This window comes from Ursus arctos, unplaced genomic scaffold, assembly GCF_023065955.2.
Source record: "Ursus arctos isolate Adak ecotype North America unplaced genomic scaffold, UrsArc2.0 scaffold_14, whole genome shotgun sequence".
Lineage (NCBI taxonomy): Eukaryota > Metazoa > Chordata > Mammalia > Carnivora > Ursidae > Ursus > Ursus arctos.
This window is the reverse complement of record NW_026622808.1, coordinates 14,672,708-14,691,628: the sequence shown is the minus strand read 5'-3', so window position 1 is coordinate 14,691,628 and position 18,921 is coordinate 14,672,708. Positions and strand designations below refer to the sequence as shown.

At 57.6% G+C, this 18,921-nt stretch overlaps 1 protein-coding gene across 1 annotated transcript; it reads left to right on the top strand.

Annotated features, from left to right (window-relative positions):
- The first annotated feature begins 6,044 nt into the window (after positions 1-6,044).
- On the top strand, positions 6,045-18,809 carry MATK (megakaryocyte-associated tyrosine kinase). The gene is made up of 14 exons (XM_044377814.3): positions 6,045-6,159; positions 11,826-11,944; positions 13,278-13,337; positions 13,678-13,791; positions 13,894-14,009; positions 14,089-14,308; positions 14,817-14,910; positions 16,179-16,244; positions 17,043-17,142; positions 17,222-17,306; positions 17,394-17,467; positions 17,576-17,771; positions 18,191-18,277; positions 18,370-18,809. The coding sequence occupies exons 1-14, from the start codon at positions 6,045-6,047 to the stop codon at positions 18,607-18,609; spliced, it is 1,686 nt and encodes a 561-aa protein (XP_044233749.1). The 3' UTR covers positions 18,610-18,809.
- Positions 18,810-18,921: the final 112 nt, after the last annotated feature.

The following is an 18,921-nucleotide window of genomic DNA, read 5'->3' as shown; positions in this document are numbered from 1 at the left end:
AGACTTGGTTACATAGCTTCAAGCCCCCAGGGCGTCCCCAGGCAGTGGTGCAGGCGGCAGGGAGGGGAGCAGAGGGCAGGAGGCATGGGTGTCCAGTGGGAGTGGCATGTGTCAGAGCACGGGTGGGGCACACGCAGAGCAGGGCAGGGAGATGCCAGGACCCCCTTGTCAGAGCTGGGCCAGGGGACCGTCCGCCCCTCGGGCCGACAAAGCCAGGCCTCCTCCTAGCAGGCACATTATCTACCGGAAACTGGAACAGTTGGGCCCTGCCTAACCACTGCCACCTCCCTGGGAGGGCAGGCCACTGTCCTCTGCCTCTGGGGGGAGTGGCCCCCTGCCTCCTCCGGGCACCCTGCCAATACCTAGGAGTCAGAGCCAGCCCCTCAGCTGGTCCTGGCTGCAGCCACGGATGGGTCACAGGGGACGGTCCTGACATTCTCCTCCTACAGTGGAGCTTCACCCCTCCCCCCTCCTTCTGCATCTGTCACTGGCTCTGCCATTCAACCAGCTCCCCAGGCTCACCACCACTACCGGGTAGTCCTCCTGGGTTCCTTTGTGCTCCAGTTCGAGCCACCAGGAAGTGCTGTCGGCCCCACTTCTGCCTGCCACCAGTGGTCCATCTGCTGCTTCAATCCTCCAGCCGTAGGAGCTCGGGATAAAACCCCAAATCCCAACAAAGCCCCACAAAAGTCCATCTGCCAACCTCTCCCTCCATAACTCCACTTCAGACCCACCAGCCTCTGCTGTTCTCAGACCAGCCAAACCTGTTCTTACCCCAGGGCCTTTGCACATGTTTTCCCACTACCTTGTAAGCTCTTCCCTGACCTATATGGCCAGCGACGCCTCCCTTCCCTCGGGTCTCAGCCCAGATGTCACCTCCTCAAAGACTCCTTGACCACCTCCCCCTGTCACATAACCATATTCATTTTCTAGACACCACATACCACTGATTAATAAAATCACATGTTCCCTGCCTCCGCCCAGGGATGTGAATTCTCTGTGGGCAGGGAGTGTATCCACTTTACTCACCATGGTATCCCCAAGTCTAGAACAGACCAAGTACATAGTAGTCGCCCAATAAATGTGTTAAATGCTTGAACCCATGCTCTGACACCCAGAGATGAGTCTCACTGTCAAAGAACCATGCCTCCTGGCTGGGAGGACGCTGTTTGTTGCCATCTTATCCCAGGAAACTGTTGTAATGGTTTGGGCAAGAGGCTTCAGCTAAGGCAGAGGCAACAGGACAAAGGGCAGGGAGGATGGCTTGGCCTCCAGGGTGAGGACTTGGCAGCTGTGACCATCACAGCCTCACCTTCGTGGAAAGCCCCGTGTCCCTACTGCTACGACCCGCATGCAGTTTCTGGCAGGGGCAGCTCTGGGAAACCCCATATCCCACTGTTCGCCAGGCCTACCCCTGGCTCCTGGGGAAGATGGAGGGTATCCTCACCACCAGGTGGTCTAAAACCAACCCTGTTGACAGGGAGCTAAATCTTCCCCCCTAGCAACTCCAAAAAAATCAAGCAGTTGGTTAGCGAAGCATTGGGTCCAGATGGATGAAACGTCTGGGCAACTGAGCTCCTTGCAAGCCCGAAGAGCAGTCGCTTCTGAGCTTCCCTCTCCAGCCGTCTTCCCACCAGCAGAGGACCCCAGAGCAAGCGGGTAGTGGGCAGGCAGACACGAGACCAAGTGAGACCAGGCGCCGGAGAAGCATCCCTAGACCTCAGGCTGCAGGATGCTGGCAGGCGAGCCCCGTTGCTAGGAGACGGCGGTGAGTGTGGGAGGGATGACGCGGGCAGTGTGGGCAGGGCTGGAGCTGAACCTGGCAGGCAGTCCACGAAAGACAAAAATGGAAGGGCAGACCTGCCAACTCCCTCCAGAGTCACTGGTAACCCTGACAGCCGGGAAAACCCACCATGTCCCTGGTCCAAAATAAGTCCCACCCGGTGGCAGAGGGAACATCTCCAAAGGCTTGGCCGCTCTGGACGGCCTGGGTGGGGAAACGCTGGCTCCATGCTCTCCCTGGCCGCCCCTTAGCTTGGCTGCCGGGACGAGAAGACATTTCAGGTAAGCCGAGGAAGACTCTGCCTAGCGGACAAGCCAGAGGACCCGTGTTTCTCCTACACTGGAGAAGTCAGCCTGGGTTGGGGGAGTAGTGCCCGTTTATGTCTGCTCAAGTTCTGCCAAAAAAAAAAAAAAAAAGTATTGGGAGACACAGGGGTATTTGCAGCCCCATGATACCAGCAGTGACAGCCACAGCAGCCAAAGGGTGGACACGACCCACATGTCCATCGATGGATGAAGGGCAAACACAGTGCAGTCCATCCACACATGGAACACGATCCGGCCCTAGAAAGGAAGGGACCCTGACACCTGCCATGATGTAGAGGGACCCTGAGGACACTGTGCTCAGCGAGAGGAGCCAGACCCAGAAGGACACATCCCGCAGGACCCCACTCCCAGGAGGTCCCCAGAGGAGACACAGAGAGGAGTTGGTGGGAGCCGGGGCTGGGGAGTCCATGCTTCCTGGGGACAGAGTCTCCATGTGGGGAGATGGAACGTTCTGGAGACGGAGGGTGGGGGTGGCTGCAGGACAGTGTGAGTGAACTTCATGCCGCGGAGCTGTGCGCTTAGAGACAGTTATGATGGTGAAGCTGGTGAGTTTTATGTCTGCTTTACGCTAAAGAACTTGAACACATTGGGTTTTCCCCTGACAATGAACTTGGAAGTTTCAGAACAACGGAAGCATGGGATGACGCGGACCCCTGCGCACCCCGGGTCTCCTTCCTTCCCTGTCTCTCACACGCTCTCGGTTGCGGAGAGGCTCCTTATACATACATTGTGATTCCTGCTTTTCTTCACTTGACGCTGTCACAACTTGGATTTCTCAGGTGTTTTCAGTGTGTTTAGATACTTTGTCTAACGTAATACTTCTGTAGACCTTACTACGTACTTTTTTAAATGTAACGTGCACAAAACATAAAACTTGCCCCTTCATTTCAAAGCGTACAACTCAGTGGTTTCGGTATTTTTGCAGAGCTGCGCAACCATCACCACTATCTCATTCCGGAACATTCCGTCACCCCAAAAAGAAGCCTCGCCCCCATTAGTAGTCACCCCCACCCCCTCCCCAGCCCCCGGCCCCCTCGAGCCCCCTTCCTATCTGTAGATGAGGCTGTCTGGACGTGTCACACACGTGGACTCACACCCCGCGTGGCCTTCTGTGTCTCGTTCCCTCCCTGAGCGTCGTGGGCTCGGGTCCTTCCCCGGGGCAGCACGGGTGGGTGCCTCGCTCCTGCTCGAGGCTGATATTCCCGTGTGTGGGTGGACCATATCTTGTTATCCACTGATGGACATTTGGGTTGTTCCCACTTTTTGGCTACTATGAAGAGAGGTAATTTTTAACAGATGCGTAATAGTCCTTAAAACGAACGTAGCCTAATGTGCTTAGTCGTCCCCTACTGTAGACACTTAGATTGTTTTCGCCTCATAGACGACAGCACAGCACACGTGTTCTTGTACAGCTGGGGTTCTGTCTCTCCCACAGATGTCCAAAAATGGAACTTCTCGATCAAAGGGCATCTGACACTTCCGTGTGCAAGATTATGTTCCATCAGAGCTGTCAGTCTCCCTCTCGTTGTAAACAAAGGAGCCCCGTTCTCCGCCCCCAAGTCAGGTCTGTGTCTTCTCATTTCCAAAATATTTTTCTTCACAGGGACAGAAGTGTAGCAGTTCCGTTTCCTTCCGTGATGCCTTAGATCACACTACCATTCTTTCATTTTCTCAATCACTCACCATGTGTTTATGGGACACCTGTCATGTGCCATCGGCCGTCACCCACGTGGCTTCCGCATGTCTACCACCAAGAGCGTGGAAATGTATTCAATATTCAATGAGCAAGCACTCAGCGTCTTCCTTGCGGGGACCCAAAGACGAACCAGAAGCTGTCATTTCATGCATGAGGGTGACTCCAGGCTCTAGTCTCAGCATGGCCCTTGCACATATTAGCTGTGGGGGTGTCAGGACCCTTCACTTCACCTCCCTGAGCCTCTATAAAGCTGAATCGAAACTAGTAGCACCAACCTTGCGGAGCTGGCGGGGGGGGGGGGAACTCAATAATAAAATGGATCTTTTCACACTTGCCACACAGAAAGTTTCCGCCTCCGGGACACAGGTGTGGCAAAGGGCAGGTGTGAAGGTGGAAACCGGCAATCCAGATGAAAGGCAGACGTGGAACAGTGGCCCCTTTAGCTTCCAGAGCAGCTGTTGCTGGTGTTTGGGACTCCTGTACAATGGCCAGTGCCTCATACTCAACGCAGAGTGAAGTCAAGGGCAGGGGGCCTCCTGCCAGCTCTGCAGCACATGCCTCATAAATTCTAGCTAGTGACAGACTGAAACCCAAAAAGAGAAGAAAAAAGTAACTTGTGGGGGGGGGGGGCGCCTGGGTGGCTCAGTCGTTAAGCTTCAGCTCGGGTCATGATCCCAGGGTCCTGGGATCGAGCCCTGCATCGGGCTCCCTGCTCAGCGGGAAACCTGCTTCTCCGTCTCCCACTTCCCCTGCTTCTGTTATCTCTCTCAGTGCCTCTCTTTCTGTCAAATAAATAATTAAAATCTCTGGGGGAAAAAAATAACCTGTTGGAGAAAAGAGACAAGGAGAACAGAAGAAAGCAGTTGGAGAGAAACCCTTCTGCAGGTTATCCTTGGAGAGCTTGTAGAAGACACAGTGGTCAGGAAGCAGCTCTACATTTGCCTTTTGAAAAAAGAATATTCAGGGGTGTCTGGCTGGCTCAGTCGGTGGAGCGAGCGACTCTTGACCTCGGGAAAGTGAGTTCAAGCCCCACATTGGGTGTAGAGATGACTTAAAACAAAATCTCTAAAAAACGAAAGAAATAAAAAGAACATTCAAAGAACTAGAAAGAACCCTTGGAGATTAAAAACCTGAGAGTCAAAATGGAAATGTTGACAGGCTTGGAAGAAAAGTAGAATGAGAAGACAAAAAGAAAAAAGGTAGGCAAGAAAACGAGAAGATCAACCCTGGAAGCCCAATATATGACAGAGGAGAGACACCAACGTGGAAGAAATCACCAGAGATGTCATTTGAGAAAGTTTGCCAGGAATGGAAAACATGACATAGCCCACTAACTGTCCAGCACAACAGGTTAAAAAAAAACAAAACCACATCAAACCCACACTTTGAAAGTGCAGGATGTGGTGAATGAGAAGTTTCTACAAGTGTCCAAAGAGAGAGAAAACAACGTGACAAGCAGTTAATGAGGAAACAGGATAGCTTTGGGTTCTTCAACTGCCCCAGACCAGAAGCCGGGAGACACAAGGCAAGGGAAATTGGCCACCACGCAGCACAGTGTCCTCAGCCAGACCACCAATCACACAGGAGAGTGGAAGGAAAATACCTTCTCTGAAAATGCCTAGACGGTGCACATTCCCAAAACGAGGGCACAGACCAAGAAACAGGGAGACCTGGACCCCAGTAACAAGAGCTACAGCCCAGGAATCCCCAGGTGCTGAAAAGGTGAAGGGCCAGGAGTACAGCTGGGCTGCAGCTGGCCCTGAGTGGAGAAGTTTTTGTTCCATTGGAAAGGCTGGAGGAAAGTGAGTGTCATAGATACACAAAACAAAGGCAATTACTAACTTCAGGAAAATAACAAAACAAGTACTAGAAAACAAAAGTGTTCCATAGTGTACATTGCTCCGCTGTGAACAATTTACATAATAATGTAAGAGTCTACTACGTGCCAGGCTCCAGAGATAAATGATTGACCAAGCCAGAGATAGTCCCTGCCCTTGCTCATGGAATATATGTTTTGTCAAGGGGGCCAAGGTAAGTCAGGAGGGCAATCAACAAGAATGAGTAAGACAGGGTCACAGGCAGTGATGTGGGCTCAGATGGTGGGTGGCCATTATGTGTCGTCAGTAAGGGTCTCTTGGAGGAGCCAGAAATGCCGAGAAGGAGCCAATCTTGAGAGGAACCGGGAAAAGCACATACTAGGAGGAGAAAACAGCCTGTGCAAAGGCTCCAAGGCTGGGCAATGCCTGGAACATTTGAGGAACAGCAGGAAGAGGCAGAGGAGGTGGTAGAGAGCCAGCCAAGAGAAGTGGAGGCAAGAAGTGACGGCAGCCAGACCCAGCTGGTGATGGGCCACGGTGAGGAGCTTGGGTGCATCCTAAGCAGGGTGGAGCCATGGAAAGATTTTAAGCCAAGAAGTGACACGGACCCAGACACAACCTGCAAGCATGGCTGGGAAATGACAGACCCAGCTTCACCTATAGAACAAGGAAGATAAGGTGAGGGATGTTGAGGGAGAGCAGACAGGCTCTCCCGTCAAAGGCAGACCACTCCTGGCACCCCAAAGCAGTCGCCTTGAGAAGCCCCTCATTCGGTGAGTGGAGAATGGCCCGTCAAACCATGTCTCCGGTTGGAGAGTGAGCGATGCAGCAGTTTTCCTCGAAAGAGTGGCGTGTTCCTCCATCGCATCCCCAAGTCCCCTGGCAGGGAGGAGAAAGCTAAATTTAAAGGTGTACTAATTGGGGCAGTCCGATCAGGCCGCCTGCTCTAGTGGAGAATCCACAGGGGCCCTGGCAGCTCAGCTGTTTCCACATCTGGCTGCCACTGGCCTGCCTCACCCGCCCTCTGTAGAACTCTCTGGGGGGTCTGTCATACACCCAACATCTTGCTGTGCGGCTGGCGTGTGGGCCCTGGAGCCTGACAGACCTCAGTTCAAAGTGAAGCCTGCCACTTCTGTGTCCTGGGGTGAGCCACAGAACCCTCTGAGCCTCAGTTTTCACATCTGTGGAATGGGTACAACGAAAGGGCTCCATTCACACATGTCAGTCACTGCTCATTACCTCTCCCTTCCCCAATATCCATTGGCTTAAAAAAAATACAGTCCCAGCATCTCCTGTGTGCCAGATACGGAGGCCACGGCAATGAATGACACTGTCCAAAATCCCTGCCTTGGGGAGCTGATGTTCTAGAGAGGATGCAGCCAGTAAACAAGAACAAGAAGTAAAATATACGGTCAGTTAGACCATGGTAGTTCTCCAGAGCTACAAGGGGAGGGGACATGAAGTGTCAGCAGGTTGAAATATTCTGTAGGGTGCCGGGATGTTGGGTAGGTCTGGGGAAGTGTCCGAGGCAGAAGGCACAACTGATGCAAAGGCCCTGAGGTGGAACAGGCCTGGGAGCTTCAAGGAAGCTTCCTTGGCCCCCTGCTGTAAAGACTACATTTCCCAGCTTCCCCTGCTACTAAATTTGGCCATGTGGCTACATTCCATCCAATGGCATGAAGAAAAGGTGTCACGTGCATCTTCCAGGAAGAGTCTTTAAAGGGAAGAGGTGTACCTTTTCCTCCCAACTTCCTGCTTCCCGTTGGCTGGAATGCACCTGGGAGGGCTGGAGCTTAAGCAGCCATCCTAGCTCAAGAGATGAAAGTTCCTGTGCTGAGAAGGGCAGAGCAGCAAGACGGCGGGAGCCTGGGTTCCTGACACTGCCCAGGAGTACATCCCTCAGAGATTAATTTCTATCTAATTCACGCCTCTAGCACTTGGGGTCTTCCCTCCCTGTGTAGCGAGTCGTACTAACTGATACATTATGTAAAGTGCATTGTTACACGACTCCCTCTGTTCATTGCCTACATTGATTTTCATCCATATCAGTAAAGAAGAATAGGAAATATGCCCTGCCTTTGAGAAGTTTACAACACCGTTGAGTGAGTCCACATGCCTGATGTATAGCCCCAGCCAGCTGTGTGACCACAGCTAGTCGCTTTACCTCTCTGGAATTCAGCTGCTCTGATTCTAAAATGAGAGGATTGGCTGCCCGCACATCGCTAGGAGTTGGTAGAACGGGCGGGGGGGGGGGGGGTTGATACAAATTGCAACAGCCAAAATAGGAGAAAATTATGACGTGAAGAACAGTGAGATTTGAATAAACAGGGGAAGGTGTTCAGGAGACAAAGGAGAAGGTCCCTCAGGGTTCTTCTGTTGCAAGTGACGGAAGACAGCACCACCTGACCCAATGGATGGAAGGCAGATTTATAGGATCTTGGAAGGGGACGCCCAGGAGATCCCGCTTCCTAGCTGGGTTTGGGGTCATCTAATCCAACTCACCAGTTCCTCATCCTAGACTCTGTTCATTTCAACCCTCCACTTCTGGCCCCATTTTCAGTATTAGGAATCTTTTTTTTTTTTAAGATTTTATTTATTTATTTGACAGAGATAGAGACAGCCAGCGAGAGAGGGAACACAAGCAGGGGGAGTGGGAGAGGAAGAAGCAGGCTCTTAGAGGAGGAGCCCGATGTGGGGCTCGATCCCATAACTCCGGGACCACGCCCTGAGCCGAAGGCAGACGCTTAACCGCTGTGCCACCCAGGCGCCCCTCAGTATTAGGAATCTTTTTGCTTGCGAGTGGCAGAAGCTCCGTCCAGAAGCAACCAAAAGGCAATGCGTGCCTTCCCACACTAGTCATAGCGTGAGCTCGAGGCATGGCTGCATCCAAGGATTTGACTTCTTCCTGCAGGACCCAGTCCCTGCTTTCTTGTTGAGGTAGGAAGGATGTTAGGGGAGGAATTCTTGAGACATCTTTGGTGCAAAAAGGTGGTTTATTAAAGCAGGGGAACGGGACCGGTGGGCAGGAAGAGCTGCACTGGGGTCATGAGGAGTGGCCCATTATATACTTGCAAGCTGGGAGGGGTTAAGGACAGCACAAGTCTCTAAGGAATTTTGGAAGCAAGGTTTCCAGGACCTTGAGGGGGTGACTATTATTGGGAAAAGGTCATTTATTACCATCTAATAAACCCTCAGTCATGAGACCCTTCAGATGTGTATCGGTGGGTCATATGCTTGGGGGGTGATTGCCAACATGTATCTTGGAGGGTAGAGATAAAGGAAGTTTCCAAAGGAATTTTTATACGTCAGAGTAGGCATACAGGGTCCTGGGGGTCGGGCTAAGATTGCCTCTTGCCCTTAGTAAAGTATCATCATTGATGCAGCTGAGTCCCTAGAGGAATGTCACCCTACCTGTTTCAAGGGCTTGTCAGTGGGCTGTAGGTAGGAAGGAAATCTAATAATTTTTCTTCTGCCTTTGTTTCCCACGTCATCAGGACTGACCTCCTTCCCAGGCAGGCTGATGGGCTCAGTCACCAAGGCCAGGTCCACAGCCATCATGCAGTGAGACAAGAGAGCTGGTGCCTCCAACGCTGAGTCTTTTCAGGGCATAGAAGCAGGGTCTGGCTCCGAGAAGGGCGGGGACATCCGAGAAGGCTTCACAAAAATGGTGCCAGTTGAGCTGGGTGTGGGCTGGAGATGCCCGGGGACAAGGTAGAAGGGCATTCCAGGCCGAAGGGACAGCCAGCCCAAAGGATGCAAACTCCTGCCGTTCAGAGTTGCCAGACCGCTCGGTGCTTTGTGGGAGCAGAGGGAGACGGGGCCAGGGAAGCCAGTTGTTAGCCGAACGGGAAGAGCTCGCAATGGTGGACTGAGCGTTTCAGACAGAGGGGAGCTATGGAAGGATTTAGTGCTGGGGAGGGCCACAGTCACATTTTCATCCTTAGCCATGGAAGGAGTGGTAGCAAGGAGAAAAACTGGAGGCAGCTGGGGAGCCGGGGCGGGGGGGGGGGGGGCTTCTGTATTACCTGCATACACCAGGCGGGTGGCCTGGGGTGTCAGAGAGTTTCTGGAATCAAGTCGACAGGACAGAAGTCTGGAGGGTGAGGAGATGGGACTGGGTCATTCTGGAGTCCAGTCTGATGGTGTGGCTACCAACTGGCTTCAGGCTGGTAGAAGGAAGGGGCTAGTCCCCCCTGCTTCTGGCAGGAGGAGGAGAAACTGGGGTTCCCACCTCTGGGGACTGCAATACCCATTTAGTCTTCGAGATTCAAAGTGGCCAATTCTCGAATGCCTTCAGGAGTGGGGACTTCACCCCTTCCATAACTCTGACCCAAATAAACCATGGACTCAAACCTATCTCTCTAGAGTCAGGTATAGCTCAGTGCCCCGTGCCCATAGGCGGGGGGCGGGGGCCTGGACCCCAGGGTAGCCCTTGGAGATTTGGGAACCTGGCGCTGTCCACTGAAGTCTGTCCCTCTCTAGTCTCTGCACCTGTGGTTTCTCTGATCCGTCCTTCTGGGGTAGGGCCTTCCAGATGTGGGACAAGGATCTCTGGGGTCCTGGGGAACACATAGGTGTTACCCAGCAATACCTAGTATTGCTTCACTGGGGGAGCAAGCCAGCCCCTTTCAACCCTCTCCCCATCTCCCTGACTGCCTCAAGGAGAAGGTCTCCCTGAGGTGCTAGGGTGTCTTAGGGTCTTATACACACAGGCTCCTGTCCTTGCTGAGCAGAGAGCAGGCCAGCTTCCATCGTGGGCTCTCTGGCTGCAGTCTCTGGTCTGAATCTACTGGTGTTATGGGGTTTCCTGTGGTTATTTTGATGTTTCTATTTCAGGCAAGTGATGATTTGCCATATATGGTGGCCCCGTGACCCAACTGAATACTGGCTGTAGGGTCCCCAGCCCTGGGTCCACAGCAGTGCGCATGGCTGGGCGGTGTGGCTATACCCTGGGACTCTCCCACAGCCAAGCTGGGGAGCCCTGCTTAGTAGGAATATGCTGGGGCATCCTCCCTGCCAACATGACCACTTACAGTGAATTCCATCACTTCGAGGGAAAGTGGACTTCTCCCTCCCTCTCCTCCTGCCCACTGCCCTCAATGGGGATAACCCTGGTGCTGTTTGGGGGGTTGCCTCCTGGAACTTTCCCCGTGGGCTTATTCTCTCCTGAATAACACGAAAGGATGGGGCTGTTTGCATTGAGTCACATGGTGGTGGTGGTGGTGGTGGTTTTCGACAACTGTTGATTCTAGAACCTTGATACATACAATTTCCTAGTTTTTGTTCTAGAATATTCCATAATAGAGATGTTTTGCAATTCTGTAACTGGGCCTCTATCCTGAGAAATCACATGATGCCTTTGAGCGTAGACACTTAGCCTTTTGGGCTGACAGAAGATTAAACGGGACTCAGGCTCCCCGGGCATCCTGGCTCATTACCCTCCGACGAGCACTGTCTTCGTCCAACAGATTCATTCAGTAGAAGCAGAGGGATTGCTGGGCCCCTGGCCCAGGCCCGGAGCCACGCTCAGCAAATGCTCACCCAACCGTTGTCCGAGGTCAAAGCCCGCGCTGCCGGCCCTACGGAGGAGGAACTCCTGGCACAGCTGGGTTGACCCCGGGCTGGCTCCACCAGGAGGCCTCCGGTTTCTCACGACGACGTTTTTCTGTAACCCCAGTATCCCCTTAATGTTGCTGCTGACCCCAACAATACTGGCGACCGGTGACATTTTCGAGCACTTGCTTTGCGCCAGACGCCAACAACACTCTCGGCAGAAGAGGTGAGCGAGGAGAGCGTTGGAATCGCAGTCCCAAGGGTCCGATGCAGTCTGGGCTCTGCAACTTGCTTATCTCCCCAAACGGGCAGCTCACTCTCCCCATTCCCCCCCCAACTCCCCCGCCCCATGTGCGGCACCCGCTCGGCTCTCCAAGGCCTCCGTTTCCCAGGGTGGGCGGGGTGCGCGCCCCACGGCACGGTGCCAGGGAGTGGCGTGGAGCAGGCGAGCGCCCAGGCCCCCGCGCGGACCATGCGGGAGGCGCCGGGGGCCTCAGGGGCGGGGCGGGGAGGGGCCGGCGGCGGCGGCGGCGGCGGCGCGCGGAGCAGACCGCAGTGCGGCCGGCGCTAGGACCTGCGGGGGCCTCCCGGGCCGCGGCGCCTCCCGCTCCCCCGCTCCCCTAGCCCTCCTCCCCCCACCCCAAAATGAGGAAACGGAGCAACTTGTTCCAAGTTGTGCAGCCAGGGCTGCCTCGGGGTGCTCAGCCAGCGCGCGGGGGTCCTCCTGGGTGTGGGCGCGGGGCGCGGCCCGGGGGCGCCCCCTGAGCAGGTGAGCGCGGTGGCGGGGGGGGTGGCGGGTGAGGGGAGAGACCGCGGGGCAGTGGCGGGGTGTGGGGGGAACCCCGAGGGCTCCGGGGCGTCCCGGGCGTGCGGTGGAGGGGCCGGTGTGAGCGCGACTGTGCGCGTCCGGCGTGCGCGGCGGGTACGCGGCTGGGGTAGCGGGTGGTTAGAGGCGATCGGGCGCAGGGTGGGGGTATTTTTCTGGGTGCGAGTGTGCGCGTCTGCAAGCTCCCGGGTGTGTGTATCCGCGCGTCCACGTGGAGGGATGTTCGCGTGTGGCCGAGATGCGTGTGCGCGGCCCTGCGTGTAGCTTTGCGTGCCCTGGTGGCCCAGTGTCTGGCGCCCAGCGTCTGGCGCCCAGGTGTTCGAGTGTGGGTCTGTGTGTGTGTTGGGGGAGGGCAGGTACACACATTTCTGGACGTCTGAGAGTCTGTCCGTGTGTAAGCGTGTAGAAGTGAACACACCTGTCTCCAGGTGAACGTGCTTTTGCTTGCATACCCGCGTGCCTGTGGGTACCTGTGTCCACCTGTGTCCAAGCCCCATGTGTTTCTGTGTGTGCTCGTGTGTACATGGATCAGTATGCGTGTGAGTACACATGGGGCTGGGGATTTATGGGGGGCAATACTGGAGGGGCTGAGGCTCATCCCCCCAACTGTCTTCACTGCCCAGCCACCTGCTGTGGGGTCCAAGGAGGAGAAAAGGGGTGGGAAAGCCCCTTCCCCAGCAGCAGTAAGAGACCGCATGTCTGTCCTAGGTTGGCGTTGGGATTGGGGGGCATCAGAGAGGCTCACCTGATGGCCAGAGGAGCCCAGGAGGGCTGCATGCCCCTTCTCCCCACCCCCTCCCGGCCCCACCCTAGGTTCAGAGATACTTGGGAATGACCTTGAATCATCCTCTGTTTCCTTGCCCTGCCCCTGCCCACTTACCAGAAAAGAGGAAGGACCAAGCTCAATTAGGTGGCACCATGTTCCCCACCCACTGTGTGGCTGCTGGGGCTTGAGCCAGGCGCTTCACCCCTCCCCACCCTATGGCCACTCGCTCTGTGCCCACCTTGTGCCTTCGTTGCCCTTTCGGGACAGTGGCGGGGCAAGACTGTGGTTTCCTCGCCGATGCTCCACGGCTGTGTCTCTGATAAGGAACTCCTTGGGTAAAGACCAGCTCCCAAAAGGGGCTTGGGGAGTCACCCCCTGGAACCCCCTGTGGAGATGCCCTCCGGCTCTTGCTTCCACCTTGCCTGGGTGGGAAGTGGTTAGTTAGTAATGGCCCCAGGTCCCCGCCTGCCTCCAATCTGGGCTATCCAGCTGGTCTCCGCCCGTCCCCAGGTGAGCCCTCACTTCCTCCGTGCCTGGCACCCCACGTTCATCTCAGCCAGGATGCCAACGGTGAGTGCCCCCAACCCGGGTGCCTGTGTCCCCGGCCTGTCCTCGACCCCATCTGCACCCGCGGGACCTCAGCCCCATGTCGGGGGCTGTACCTGTGGCTCAGGTCCCCCTCCAGCCAGTGCTGCATGCTTTCACTGTCACCTGATGCTGCACTGCTGTCGCCCTTTCTTCCTGACCTTCTGCTTTGGGGGCCTGGGTTTGTGAGCGATACTTCTGCCCTGGCTGCTCCCTCTCGATTCCTGTTCCTTCGGTCTCTGCCTCACTGTCTTTTGCCCAGTTTCCATTTCTTTCTCTCCCTGGGCCTCTCCCTCATGCCCCTTTGCCCCCCCACCCCCCTCAGAGGCGCTGGGCCCCAGGCACCCAGTGCATCACCAAGTGCGAACACACGCGCCCCAAGCCGGGAGAGCTGGCCTTCCACAAGGGCGACGTGGTCACCATCCTGGAGGCCTGTGAGGTGAGTGGTGGCCGCAGGGCCTGGGCGCGCTGGGGGAGGTGTGTCTCTGCCAGGCCCCGCGCCCCACCACCCCAATCGAACTCCTGACTCCCTCCCTGGCAGAGCAAGAGCTGGTACCGTGCCAAGCACCACGCCAGCGGGCAGGAGGGTCTGCTGGCAGCTGGGGCGCTGCGGGAGCGAGAGGCGCTGTCGGCGGACCCCAAGCTCAGCCTCATGCCGTGAGTCTGGGGACGCCCCGGGGTGGGCGGAAAGAGGGCGGGGCCAGCCTGGCCCAGCGTGCCCCTCCGCCGGCCGCAGGTGGTTCCACGGGAAGATCTCCGGCCAGGAGGCGGTGCAGCAGCTGCAGCCGCCCGAGGACGGGCTGTTCCTGGTGCGCGAGTCGGCGCGGCACCCCGGCGACTACGTGCTGTGCGTCAGCTTCGGCCGTGACGTCATCCACTACCGCGTGCTGCACCGCGACGGCCACCTGACCATCGACGAGGCCGTGTGCTTCTGCAACCTCATGGACATGGTGGAGGTACGGCCGCCGCCAGGCCCGGGCCCCCCCAGAGCCGCATGGCCTGCACACACTGTGGAGGTGCAAGTCCCCCAGCCCCCCCCCCCCCCCCCCCGCATTCTGGCAACCAGGTGGGCCCGGGACACCCAAAGCTACGTGCACAGTCCCAGTGTGGGAAGGAGGAGCTGGTCTCGGTGGACCACCAGCCCCACAGCTGGTCGGAGTCCTCTGGGTCCACCTCTAGGGAGGGACTGGGGTGGCTCCTCTGGGGACCCCTAGGCACCTCCACGTTGACACAAATCCAGAGACCACCGCCCCACCTTCCCCAGGATCTTCCTGTTTCCTAGCTTGCATCCTTTCTGTTCCCATGGAAACCAGCCCAACTCCTCCGGTGGGAAGCAAAGCCCTCTTCTCCCCAGCTCCTGCCCACCCCATTCAAAGAGCCTCCTGGGGAGGGTCCGGAAGGCAGGGGTTCCCTGCCCCTGGCGGCCAGGCTCACGGCCGCCCCTGCCCCGCCCCCACCCCGCAGCACTACAGCAAGGACAAGGGGGCCATCTGCACCAAGCTAGTGAAACCCAAGAGGAAGCAGGGCACCAAGTCCGCAGAGGAGGAACTGGCCAAAGGTAGGGGCCTGCGGCCAAGGCCACGTCGCATGAGCATGTTTCTGTGCCTGGCACTGTGAGCGGAAGACCTGGGGCAGCCCTCAGGTAGGGCAGGGGCGCCCACACACGCCCATCAGCCCACAAGGAGCAAATTCCCACACCTGCTGCTGCTTCCAAGTCCCCATCATCTGCCCTGTCACCTGGGCCAGAGGCCTGAGCCCCAGCCCCAGCCCACCTCAGACCCTCCCACCAGACCGCCTCTCTCTGGGGGGCTTTCCCCTTCCACGGGACCCCTGCCTCTGCACCTCCAGAGGTGACTTTCCACCATGAAAACCACCCGCACCACTCCCCGGCCTTCTAGAACCTTCCCTGTGGCTGAGCCATCTTTCTTGGTTCATCTACAAGGCCCTTCCTCTTTGCTTGCCTCCTCGTTTTCCTCTGTCGCCTCTATGCTGTTGTGCATTCTGTTCCCTCCACCCGAAGTGCCCCTCCAGCCCCTGAGTAATGAAATCCTCGATGCTTAAGGCCCCAAGCAAATGCCCCCTCCCACGTCCACTCGTCCTGTGCGTCAGCTTCGGAACCTGATGATCCTGTCTGTCCCTCCCAGGGAAATCTGGACGTCTTGGGGATAGCCCCAAGGGGTGGCTGGTGTCCCTGTGCTTGATCGTAACTAAGGGCTCGTGATTTGGAGGGGGGCTTTGGGGAGGAAGGGGAAGGGGCCAGCTGAACCTACCAGAGGACAGAGGATGGGAGAACACAGGCACGTTTGAGACAAGGAGTCAGGGAGGCTGGACCCCAGATGACTACTTAGAGCGCTGGAAGATTCTGGAAGATTCTGGAACCTTTGCCAGAAGATTCCGGAAGCTTTACCAGTCTCCATGTCTGTTGTATTTTTTGCTGTGTGTCCTGGGTGGCCAGAGATACAGGACTATAAAGGGAAGAGCCCCTGGAGTATTTGAGGGACACAGTCTCCAGGTAGAAGAGAGGAGGGCCACCCTAAAGGGTTTGCCAGCACCGCCCCCTGGGTCCAATGGGGCATTCCTGGGGAGCAAGGCTGGGGTCCACCCCCCACCCTGTAACCTGTTTCCTCAGGTCGTCCTGGGGTAGACAGGCTCTGTTGCTTTCCAGCACTTGATAAGTAGGCCTAGGAGTGGGGTGTCTCGGACAGACCCTCGGGCCATTGCTGGGAGCAGTGAGTGTGTGCCCCTGGCCAGGGCGTTGTGGGGGACACCACCCGGCCTCTCGCCAGGTGGAGCCCGTTCCCCTCTGACCCCGCCTCCACCCCACAGCTGGCTGGTTACTGAACCTGCAACATTTGACGCTGGGCGCGCGGATTGGAGAGGGTGAATTTGGAGGTGAGTGGAGGCCTGGGTCAGAGGCTGATGGAAGGGGGCGTGTTCAGGCTTAGGAGTCACGAGGGGCGGGTTAATTCACACCCGTGTTAGTGCCACTCTGGGAGGGGCACTGATGTCAGCTCAGGCAGGCGCTCGGTGCTCGGTGATCGTGCGTGATGCCTTCGCACCTCCAGGCCCTGTGCTTGGAATGCCACTCCTGGAAATTGTTGTTCTGGAAGGCTCTGGGGCTTTCTTAGGTCAGGGGTCGGCCTGCCTGCTCTGTAAAGGGCCTGAGTGCACCTGTTCTAGCCTTTTCAGGCCAGACAGTCTGAGTCACATGTGTTCAGCTCCGCCTTTGTAGCAGGGAAGCGGCCGCAGATGCAGGTAAATGAATGGGGCGGCCGTGACGCCAGTAAACTTTATTTGTGGACACTGATGTGAGCTCCATGTGATTTTCATTTGTTGCAAAGTAGTATTCTTCTTTTGATTTTTTTCAAACATTTAGAACTGTAAAATCCGCTCAGAACTTAGGGGCCTTAACCCACTGAGCCACGCAGGTGTCCCTGAACTTAGGGGCCTTAACCCACTGAGCCACGCAGGTGTCCCTGAACTTAGGGGCCTTGCAGAAGCAGGGTGCCCTCTGGCAGGATTGGATTTGGCCCCCGAGCTGAAGTTTGCAGGCCTGGCTTTTCCCTTGGATCCAGCTTTTGGGGGTGAAGGGTGTTCCGGGCCCGGGGCCCCACAGCGGTGTTGGGGTACGTGGGGTTCGGGGTAGCTGGGTACTCCCATCTGCCTGGCCCCATGCCGCTCTCCCCCCAGCGGTCCTGCAGGGCGAGTACCTGGGCCAGAAGGTGGCCGTGAAGAACATCAAGTGTGATGTGACAGCCCAGGCCTTCCTGGACGAGACGGCAGTGATGACGTGAGTCCGGGGGGCGGGGAGGGCATCCCGGGGTCGGGGTCCCAGCTGCACCCTCACGGCCCGCCTGCTGGCCCCCCAGGAAGATGCAGCATAAGAACCTGGTGCGTCTGCTGGGCGTCATCCTGCACCAGGGGCTCTACATCGTCATGGAGCACGTGAGCAAGGTGGGGGTGGGGCCCGAGGTGCCATCGGGGCCTGGGGGGGCGGCTGAGCAGCCTCGAGCCCCCCAGGCCCATCTCCCTCCCCCACAGGGCAACCTGGTGAACTTTCTGCGCACACGAGGCCGGGCCCTCGTGAGTACCCCCCAGCTCCTGCAGTTTTCCTTGTGAGTGTGGCCCCTGGGGTGGGGGGGTGGGGGGGCCTTCCAAGGTCAAGGGGACACTGAGGCACGGAGCAGGGTGAGCCCGGCCTTGGGAGTTTGCGCCCTCCGCAGGCATGTCGCCGAGGGCATGGAGTACCTGGAGAACAAGAAGCTGGTACACCGGGACCTTGCCGCCCGCAACATCCTCATTTCCGAGGACCTAGTGGCCAAGGTCAGTGACTTCGGCCTGGCCAAAGCTGAGCGGAAGGGGCTGGACTCAAGCCGGCTGCCGGTCAAATGGACGGCGCCCGAGGCTCTCAAACATGGGGTGAGCCCCCCTCCGCCCATGGGACCCTCGAAGCCCAAGTTCCTCCTGCTGTGTGACCCTGGGCACATGTCTTTTTCTCTCTGGACCTCTTTCAAGGGAATGGCTCTGCCACCCCAGTGAGTGCTTGGCTCACGGTCATTCCTTTTACCTTGCATCTGGCCTCTCCCTTGTGTGACCCTCTCTGGGCCTCGGGTTCCCCACTTCTGAAACAGACAGGCTCCGTGCCGGGGCCGAGAATAACCAGGACCCCTCCCTGCACCGAGTCTGAGTCCCACTCGGCTGAGGGGAGGCTCAGAGGGAGTGGGCTGTTGGGAGGAGGCCAGAGAGGGAAGATCATCCCAGGGGGACTTCCTGGAGGAACAGGGGCTGGCGCAGAAGCCCTTCGGGGCCCCTCCTCACCCTGATCCTGGGCCCCACAGAAGTTCTCCAGCAAGTCGGATGTCTGGAGCTTCGGGGTGCTTCTGTGGGAGGTGTTCTCATACGGCCGGGCTCCATACCCCAAGATGGTGAGTGGGGTCTGGGGGAGGCACTGGGCCCTCCATAGGTCTGGTGACCGTGGCCCTGACCCCAGCCATTCCGGTGTGCCCTCTGCCCACAGTCGCTGAAGGAGGTGTCTGAGGCCGTGGAGAAAGGGTACCGCATGGAGCCCCCCGAGGGCTGCCCGGGCCCCGTCCATGCCCTCATGGGGAGCTGCTGGGAGGCTGAGCCTGCCCGCCGGCCGCCCTTCCGAAAACTGGCAGAGAAGCTGGCCCGGGAGCTGCGCAGCGCAGGCGCCTCGGCCCTGGTGGGGGACCAGGACACGGACAGCTCTCCCTTGCCCCGGGGCCAGGAGCCCTGACCCTGCTCAGGGGGGCCTCGGCCCCCAGAGGAGAGAGTGGAGGGCGCAGGGTGGGGGCACAGGCCAGGCCTGAGGAGGGTCAGGGCCGGTGGACTGCCCACCTGGCTCACAGCAGGGGCAGGCCCTCGCGGGGGCTCCAGGCAGCCAGTGGACACCACAGACCAGGGAGGTGAGCATCAGCGCCTCCATAAAGACTGGTTCCAAGGACTGTGGGTGTCTGAGTCTCTCTGCAACCCTTGGCGTCCTTCGCCCCAGGGGGTTAACACAAGGGCACCCCCCACCACAGCTCAGCCCCAGGAGATCCACCTGCCC